Source organism: Capsella rubella, unplaced genomic scaffold (genome assembly GCF_000375325.1).
Source record: "Capsella rubella cultivar Monte Gargano unplaced genomic scaffold, Caprub1_0 scaffold_6, whole genome shotgun sequence".
Lineage (NCBI taxonomy): Eukaryota > Viridiplantae > Streptophyta > Magnoliopsida > Brassicales > Brassicaceae > Capsella > Capsella rubella.
This window is the reverse complement of record NW_006238918.1, coordinates 11751731-11760609: the sequence shown is the minus strand read 5'-3', so window position 1 is coordinate 11760609 and position 8879 is coordinate 11751731. Positions and strand designations below refer to the sequence as shown.

The 8879-nt window shown below is 36.1% G+C and overlaps 2 protein-coding genes across 4 annotated transcripts; both read left to right on the top strand.

Moving 5' to 3' along the window:
* Positions 1–397: 397 nt before the first annotated feature.
* On the top strand, positions 398–4018 carry LOC17882423 (inositol-tetrakisphosphate 1-kinase 3). Of its 2 annotated transcripts, none has more exons than XM_006287971.2 (10): positions 398–744; positions 1094–1175; positions 1403–1435; positions 2240–2360; positions 2497–2589; positions 2752–2871; positions 2963–3139; positions 3222–3277; positions 3355–3439; positions 3521–4018. In XM_006287971.2, the coding sequence occupies exons 1-10, from the start codon at positions 536–538 to the stop codon at positions 3619–3621; spliced, it is 1077 nt and encodes a 358-aa protein (XP_006288033.1). In that variant the 5' UTR covers positions 398–535; the 3' UTR covers positions 3622–4018. The 2 variants fall into 2 exon arrangements, with proteins under 2 accessions (XP_006288033.1, XP_023636482.1); XM_023780714.1 differs by lacking the exon at positions 398–744 and adding an exon at positions 1272–1303 and having other exon boundaries at positions 1099–1175.
* Positions 4019–4580: 562 nt separating this feature from the next.
* Positions 4581–8487, top strand: LOC17882395 (endo-1,4-beta-xylanase A). 2 transcript variants are annotated; one of them, XM_006287059.2, is made up of 6 exons: positions 4581–4706; positions 4794–5134; positions 5219–5396; positions 6000–6560; positions 6640–7477; positions 8060–8487. In XM_006287059.2, the coding sequence occupies exons 1-6, from the start codon at positions 4656–4658 to the stop codon at positions 8347–8349; spliced, it is 2259 nt and encodes a 752-aa protein (XP_006287121.1). In that variant the 5' UTR covers positions 4581–4655; the 3' UTR covers positions 8350–8487. The 2 variants fall into 2 exon arrangements, with proteins under 2 accessions (XP_006287121.1, XP_023636941.1); XM_023781173.1 differs by having other exon boundaries at positions 4791–5134.
* Positions 8488–8879: the final 392 nt, after the last annotated feature.

Genomic DNA, 8879 nt, shown 5'->3' with positions numbered 1-8879 from the left:
TCGAAATGTGTCTATAATTACACTGGTCCCAAGTTGGGACCGGAGAAATTTATTAATTTATAGAGATTATTAATTTATCGAGTATTAATTTATAGAGGTTTTACTGTATATATTTTATTATAAAACTATTTTTCTAATTCTTCCATTCTAATAAAATATGTTATAATTCAAACACTTTATAATTTATACTTAAGCATATCAATCAAGCTAAATCATTTTTGGTCCTCATTGACATCCACACATTTGTGGTATCCTCACGATTAAACCGTGTGTTTATTATATTCAAATCCCCCCATAAAAATATCCAACAGCTAGACACGTACACATGTGAACACATGTCTCTCACACACCCACCCACCCAAATTTTCCACAGGCTCCAACTAAACCCGACCCGACCCGGTAAAACCAATCTCCCAAATTTTACTCCGTCGTGAACGCTTCAAAAAGCCTAAGAAACTTTCTTCCTCTAATCTCTCTCGCAATTCTCTTCTTCTCTCTTTCCATAATCTCCAATTTCAAAAATACCTAAATCAAGATGAAGCTTACGAACGATAACGAAGAGGTTCGAGAAATGGAGACGGCGGAACACGAAGAGATATCGTCATCGTCACCGTCGCCGTCGCCGTCGCCGTGTTCGTTAGTGATCGATGAGTTTCCGGTGAAGAGATCGATCGTTGTAGGTTATGCTCTTACATCAAAGAAGATTAAGAGCTTTTTACAACCAAAACTCGAAGGCTTAGCTAGGTTTGTGGATTCCGTAACCCTAATTTTTTCTTCTTCTTCTTCTTCTTCTCCATGCATTTATATAGGAGTTTTTGAAATTCATGGTTTCGTGTTTCAGATTCTCAATTTTAAAATTAGTTTTCTGAAGAATATTCGTTTTTTTCTTCACTATTAAATTGTTTTTTTTTTTTTTGGCAAAGGTTTGATTTTTCTTCAGTAGTTTTGGAATCTTTGACCTTTTTATTCTTCTTGTTAATGGATTTAGATTTACAAGAAGTATGTGTAGACTTAGTGGTATCACTGTGTCACCAATGTTATTAAAAAAGTTACTTACTGTATTGTAAATTGTGTTTGTGGCTTGTTTGTGCAGGAATAAAGGGATAATATTTGTGGCAATAGATCAGAATAGGCCACTATCAGAGCAAGGACCATTTGATATTGTGTTGCATAAGGTTAGTTTATTAGATCTTTGTTAACCAACCCTCTTGGTTTTTTTATACCTTGATCTTATTTTGTTTTGCCTATGCTTTCCTTTTTATTTGTATCAGAAGATATGTCTTTGGGAACATCCCCTGCTCAGGTTGTTAGAAACTAACCTTGTTTGCATCTTCTTGCTCAGCTTCTTTTCATCCAAGCCTGATAATCGTCGTTTGGTGTTTGTTTTACATGTACTTTGCAGCAAATTGGAAAAGAATGGCGTCGGATTCTCGAGGTTAGTCTTGAGACTGTTTCTCGTGGCGCATTCTTACTTGACTTTGTAGATGATTAGACTGTGTGTTTTATCTTTATGTGGTTATGGGTACCCATTGCGTATTGTAGTTATGTTGTAACTTTTTGCAAGATGAGAGATGGTGGTTAATAGTAGAACCTAGAGTTCTTTATTATGTCCAAATCTTGACTCTTTCCTTGTCATGAGTCATGAGTTCATACTTGAGGTTGAGACTTTAATTTTCCCACATGTGAGAGAATACTTAATACTTCCAGGGGGTTATTATAAATGTGACCGCTCAGGTTTTCTAGAATTATATTACCAGTTCTGCCTTTTGAATGTCCTTGATGGGTGTGTTTGTTCCTGATAATAGTTGAACGTAAAACTATTCCATAATTTGAAAGTATGCTCTCGTGTCTACAGTCTACACATATAAGACATCATCTGTTGTTGGTTTGGTGCAAAAAACAAGACATTTCACCTCTCATAATTGCTACAATAGTAGAAATGAAAGTATGCGTCTGTGTGTGTTATATCTTATAGCTATTCAGATCTCGCGATGTCTGACTATGATTCATTAGGAAGATGCCAACTTCTGAGGATAGAATAGTATGCAGTTATACATATTAGTTGCAAGTTGTACCAATAAATTAGCTTAATCCTTAATCTTAGTTGTAAGAGGTTAATCCTTAATCCTGGAGATCTTGACGATATAAGGGTAGAAGTTTAATGCTTGTAATCATCAGTAGGGATGCAGTCTTGGGTGTCGAAAATTAGACTAATGTCTCACGGTGTCTATCATTTCAGGAATATAGACTAGGACATCCAGATGTCACAGTTCTTGATCCTCCAGATGCAATACTACATCTCCGTAATCGTCAGTCAATGCTTCAGTGTGTTGCGGACATGAATCTGTCTGATAGTTATGGTAAATAAGAGTTTCAGTATGTCTGAATAGTATAAGGGATATAAGAGTTTCAGTATGTCTGAATAGTATAAATTTTTCTATAAGGGATATAAGAGTTTCAGTATGTCTGAATAGTATAAATTTTTTGGTTGTGCAGGACGAGTTGGTGTGCCCAAACAATTGGTAATTAAAAGGGATGCATCCTCAATCCCGGAGGCTGTCAATGAAGCTGGCCTGAGATTACCACTTGGTATGATTCCTATCCTATTAATGATTTAGCTTCATGTGACATTGTGCTGTATTTACAAAAGCATTCATGGGCTGTGTTTCTTCAGCTGAAGTTTTTAGTTGTGCATTATCAATGGTTTTTTAGGTAAATTTATTTTTATTTGGTGTTTTATTAAATTATCAGTTGCAAAGCCTTTGGTTGCTGATGGAAGTGCAAAGTCACATGAGCTTTCGTTGGCTTACGATCAGAACTCCCTTCTAAAGCTTGAGCCTCCTCTTGTTCTTCAGGAGTTTGTTAACCATGGTATGAACTTTTTAGAGCGTCCTAATATTGGTAGTCGCCTGATTCAGAACTTGAATATTTTGGCTATCTGACAAATGCTGGTCTTTTGTAGGAGGTGTTCTTTTCAAAGTTTACATTGTTGGGGAGGCTATTAGAGTGGTCCGGCGTTTCTCCCTACCTGATGTCTCCAGACGAGAACTCTCCAAATCAGCTGGTGTATTCCGTTTCCCCCGAGTCTCTTGTGCTGCAGCGTCTGCTGATGATGCAGATTTAGACCCAAACATCGCTGGTAAAATCCTCTTCATCGTCACAGATGTCGTCTGCATTTTTCCTTTTCTGAGGAACTAACAGTATCTTTATTCTCGTTGCAGAGCTTCCGCCACGTCCTTTGTTGGAGAGACTGGCAAAGGAACTCCGTCGTGGATTGGTATGTTTCAGTCCGCTCTAGCATATAACCAAGCAGGAGTATTTTATCAAACTCTTCTGAATTCCAATTTGTTGCAGGGTCTAAGGCTGTTCAATTTAGACATAATTAGAGAGCATGGGACAAGAGATCGGTTTTATGTAATCGACATTAACTATTTCCCAGGCAAGTTCGATTTCCACACACCTCTTCTTTTTGGCTATAGTCTAATCACAAACATGTGGTTTAACAAAAACAATTGTGCAGGATACGGGAAGATGCCAGAGTATGAGCATGTATTCACTGATTTCTTACTGAGCATAATGCAAAGCCAATGTAAGAAACGAGCTTTGGCAGATCAATACTAACTCTAAGGGAGAGACCATATTGATCCTCCCAAATGGAAAAAACCAAAAAAAGAAGATTAGTCTTGCAACCATTATTACTGTACAGGACAAAGCACTGTTTCCCTTCCTCGATGCGGTTCTTTACCTTCATTGTGCTGTATAAAGAACAATGGGAGATTGCATTAAAAGAAAAAAATTGTCTGAATCTCAGGATAATGTCTCCCATGTCAAAACGTGAAGATCACGCAACTACTCTTTCACTTTGTGACTACTTCTCTACTTTGTTTTGCTTAGCTTTGTACTACCCTGATCTTAATATCCTATCTTTCGGTTTTCATCAGTTACTTTGTTTTAAGCTTAGAACTCAGTTTGGTTCAATTCATTCGTTAGACACAATAAAACTCTTATCGGTTTCGGATGCATTGTTTTGTGAATGGCCGTGTAGCCCGCTGTGGCAAACTCGACGCCTTTGACAATTGAATCGATTGACCGTTCAAAATTTTTAGCCGCAAAATTTCAAAACGTCGCGTTCGCTGCGACTAAACCAATAGGCTCATCCTAAAGTATTGTGTACACTGATTTTTAACCCCTTATCTACAACATAAGTTCTGAAGATTAAAATAAAAACCTTTTGAAACCTTAATAAAAGGTTTACTTGCATTGTAAGGTTTATTAAACACAACACAAGTAGGAAAACGAAACCTGAGCTTAAGCTTTGAGTTCTTTTTCACATGCTTTTCTATGACAACAATTGAAGCCTTCTATTTCAATCCAAGCAAACTACACTTTCCTGGGTTTAAGACAAAGCAAGTGTACTGTAGTTTTATCCACAAACCACAAAAACCAATATTAATTTCTTGTCTTAGAGTTCACTTGAAACTCTCTATGTCCTGTCTTATGACTCTTGAGCCATATATAAATAACAGAGCATGTTCTACACAAGGACCACCCAAACCATCTAACTTACTATATACCTTTGCAGTTCTCCTAAAGCTCTACAGTTCTCTTCCCTGAAACCATTATCTCTGTTTTTGTGTTCTTAATAGGGACTTGCTATGGAGAAGAATACAAAAATGAGCAATGCAAGTGACGATGATGAAGCTAAGGTTCGTTTAAAACAGCTACTTCGTAATCATAACATGCTAATTTCTCCAAACTAACTTACGTTTATTTTGTAATTTACGTTTTAGCAGCATCACACTAACGAAGATCAAGAGAAGATAATCCTAAACCCTAATTTTGAGGATGGTCTTAACAACTGGACTGGAAGAGCATGCAAGATTGTCTTACACGAATCCATGGACGGAGGGCGAATAACTCCGCTCTCAGGAAAAGTTTTCGCATCAGCGACGCAGCGTAAAGACACATGGAATGGTATCCAACAAGAGATTACAGGAAGGTTTCAGAGAAAACGTGTGTATGAAGTAACAGCATCGGTTCGAATATTTGGCAACAATGTCACAAGTGCAACAGTACAAGCCACTCTCTGGGTCTTAAACGCGAACCAACGTGAACAATACATCGGCATTACCAAGTTGGTTCGCTATTTCTTCTATTGCTAAACATCAAAGCTTTGGTATAAATGAATTGAAACTGATATGTCAATGAATGATATTAGTGTGCAGGCCACTGATAAGAATTGGGTAGAGTTAAAGGGTAAATTCATAATCCATGGTTCGCCATCGAGAGCAATACTATACCTTGAAGGTCCTCCTCCAGGAACTGACATACTTCTCAATAGTTTAGTTGTCAAACATGCTCGAAGGAATCGTCCTTCTCCTCCACCCTTCTACGAGGTTTCTCCTTAAGCATAAACATATCATATCAAGTGATGCTACTAATCACTTTATAATATGATCACATATACAGTAAAACCTCTATAAATTAATACTTTTTAAATTAATATAATCCTATAAATTAATAAATTTCTCGAGTCCTAATTAAGTTGGGGACTGAAATTATAGACATATTTCGATAAATTAATAAATTAACATTTTTTTGAAAACTATTTTGTATTTTTTTGATACATGTAAATAATTTAGTGAAATGTGACTATTGTATATTTTTTTTTATTCTTAAAGTAACATTAATTTATGTTAGAAATCAATTCAAATAGATTTCATGTGTCTTATTCTTATACTGATTTATTCAAGACATCATGATAGTTATTTTTCTTGTAATTGATTCTAAAAAAAATATTAATATAATGACTAAATTTTATTTTTGATGTATATATATTTTAAATTACCAAATTAGAAAAAAATTTCAATTAATTAATAATTAATTTATCGATAAATTAATAGATATTCACTGTCCTTGCTTTAGATGTCCACATTTTTATCAGGAGTTGAAATCATCCAATTGCAAATACTAATCTATGTTTTTTTTTTGTTTTATAGAATCCCGGTTACGGAGTCAATATAGTCGAAAACAGTGAAGTGATAGATGGAAGAACTACTCAACCATGGTTTACCCTAGGAGACTGCAAGTTGAGTGTTGGACAAGGCGCTCCTCGCACTCTACCCCCAATGGCTAGAGACACACTCGGTCCTCACAAGCCTCTTAGCGGAAACTACATCCTCGTGACGAACAGAACACAAACTTGGATGGGTCCGGCTCAGACGATAACAGATAAAATCAAACTCTTTTTGACATATCAAGTCTCAGCATGGGTCAAGATTGGTGTGGGAGTGAGTGGTAGTAGTAGTATGAGTCCTCAAAATGTGAATATCGCACTTAGCGTTGATAACCAATGGGTCAATGGAGGACAAATTGAGGTCACTGTTGGTGATTCATGGCATGAAATTGGTGGATCCTTTAGGCTTGAGAAGCAGCCAGAAAATGTTATGGTTTATGTTCAAGGTCCCGGAGCTGGCATTGATTTGATGATCGCGGGAATGCGGATTTTCCCCGTGGATCGTCGAGAGCGTGTGAGATGTCTTAAAAGACAAGTTGATCAGGTTTAAATTCTCTTCAAATCTCCTTAGATTATAATGTTGTTTAATAAGTTTATGAATTCAAGATTGATGTGTCTTGTAGGTACGTAAGCGCGACATTGTCTTGAAATTCTCGGGACTAGACGACTCGTTCGATTTGTTTCCTTACATAGTGAAGGTGAAACAAACATACAACAGTTTCCCAGTTGGAACATGTATCAGCAGATCAGACATAGACAATGAAGACCTTGTAGATTTCTTCACAAAGAACTTTAACTGGGCAGTGTTCGGAAACGAGTTAAAATGGTTCTGGACAGAGTCCGAACGCGGAAAGCTAAATTACCAAGACGCAGACGACATGTTAGATCTTTGCATAGGCAATAACATAAACGTTAGAGGACATTGTATCTTCTGGGAAGTTGAGTTCAGAGTCCAGCCATGGGTTCGGCAACTTAACAAAACCGACCTTATGAACGCGGTCCAGAAGCGTCTTACGGATCTCCTAACGCGTTACAAAGGTAAATTCAAACACTATGATGTCAACAACGAGATGCTTCATGGTTCTTTCTATCAAGACAGACTTGGAAAAGGTGCACGAGCACTCATGTTCAACATTGCACATAAGCTTGATCCATCTGCTCTGCTCTTTGTAAACGATTACCATGTCGCGGACGGGGATGACACACGCTCGTCCCCGGAGAAGTATATAAAACAAGTTCTTGATTTGGAAGCTCAAGGAGCACCTATAGGAGGCATAGGGCTTCAAGGACACATGGTGAGTCCTGTTGGTTCAATTGTGTGCTCTGCTCTTGATAAGCTCTCTGCTCTTGGCCATCCCATTTGGTTCACTGAGATTGATGTCTCCTCTAGCAATGAGTATGTTAGAGGAGAAGATCTTGAAGTCATGTTGTGGGAAGCCTTTGCTCATCCTGCTGTTGAAGGTATCATTTTAACTTTCCTAGTTTCATATATGATTTATCTTAAATTACACTAACAAAATGTGTAAATATATTATATTTAATAACAGTTTTTAGTATTTCTATCAAATTTGTTACGATTTAAACCAAACTGGATTTTAAAAGCTTGGATAAAATAATAAAGTAATCAGTAAAAATTGGGTTAATTTGCTATATAAGGTACATAGGAAGCTACAAATTACAAAACCATATTTATATAGTATGTTTTTGTCTTTGTGCATGAATTATATACACAAATTCAAGTTTTAAAAAAAAAACACACATAAGATATATAAATGAAATTTTTATTTTTGAATTTGCAATATGTTGTTCATGCAAGTTAGAGGGTAGAAATTTGACTAATCTAATACATATACTCTATACATATAAAAGTACTTACATTCATTTTTATTTTTATTTTATTTTTATTTTATTTTAAATGAAATGATCTAAAAAAGTGATTAATTATCCTTTTATTTTCAAGACATTTCTTTTTGTTTTGTTTTTACTATCAAATAAGAGTATATGGGAATCATACTAAGATGGATATATATTTGATGGTAACAGGAATAATGTTATGGGGTTTTTGGGAACTATCAATGAGTAGACAGGACGCAAATTTGGTGGAAGGAGAAGGAGAAGTAAACGAAGCCGGGAAAAGATTTCTTGATGTGAAGCAAGAATGGCTATCTCATGCATATGGGATCATCAATGATGAATCAGAGTTCACATTCAGAGGCTACCAAGGGACTTACGCAGTCGAAATTTGTACTCCGGCCGGGATTGTTCTGAAAACGTTCGTCGTCGAAAAAGGAGACTCTCCACTTGTTATCTCCATTGATCTCTCTTCTTTGTGATGTTTGAGTTCTTTCTTCTTTCTTATATATGGTTGGGGATTTGTTTTTCGTGAGGCATGTAACATATGTACAAAAACTTATGTTATGTCTTTTGTTTTTGATTGTTTTATACATTTCCAATAAAAGCATGTGAATATATATGATGATTGTTATGAAAATATTTGCTTGAATATCAGTTCAAATAGAATAGATTTGTATGATAAGGTAAGGTATTAAGATTTAAGGAACTCACATTTGTGTGAGCCAATACCTAATTGGTTTACATAGTAATCAGAAATGCATGCGGTCTAACTACCTTTTGACATTAGTCGGTAAGCATTTCAAACTCGAGATGGATAGTGTGGTGACTTTTTGGAAAATAGTTCATTCTGAAGTATTTTGGTGCGTTTTTACCGGAATATACCGGATTAGCCGATAGATTTATTGATAAAAAAATTAAAAATAAAAGTATGGAACCGAACTTGACTTTATTATAGCTTGGCCTCTGTCATACGTACCTTGATGTGTTCCCACATAGGAACGGTGGTACT

Bases quoted from the DNA above. Each gene is read 5' to 3' on its own strand.
- LOC17882423 (XM_006287971.2), top strand. From the start codon at position 536: ATGAAGCTTACGAACGATAACGAAGAGGTTCGAGAAATGGAGACGGCG. The intron at 1,176-1,402 runs GTTAGTTTATTA...TGTACTTTGCAG, and splicing joins TTGATATTGTGTTGCATAAG to CAAATTGGAAAAGAATGGCG. The intron at 3,140-3,221 runs GTAAAATCCTCT...TTCTCGTTGCAG, and splicing joins TTTAGACCCAAACATCGCTG to AGCTTCCGCCACGTCCTTTG.
- LOC17882395 (XM_023781173.1), top strand. From the start codon at position 4,656: ATGGAGAAGAATACAAAAATGAGCAATGCAAGTGACGATGATGAAGCT. The intron at 5,135-5,218 runs GTTGGTTCGCTA...GAATGATATTAG, and splicing joins CAATACATCGGCATTACCAA to TGTGCAGGCCACTGATAAGA. The intron at 7,478-8,059 runs GTATCATTTTAA...TGATGGTAACAG, and splicing joins TGCTCATCCTGCTGTTGAAG to GAATAATGTTATGGGGTTTT.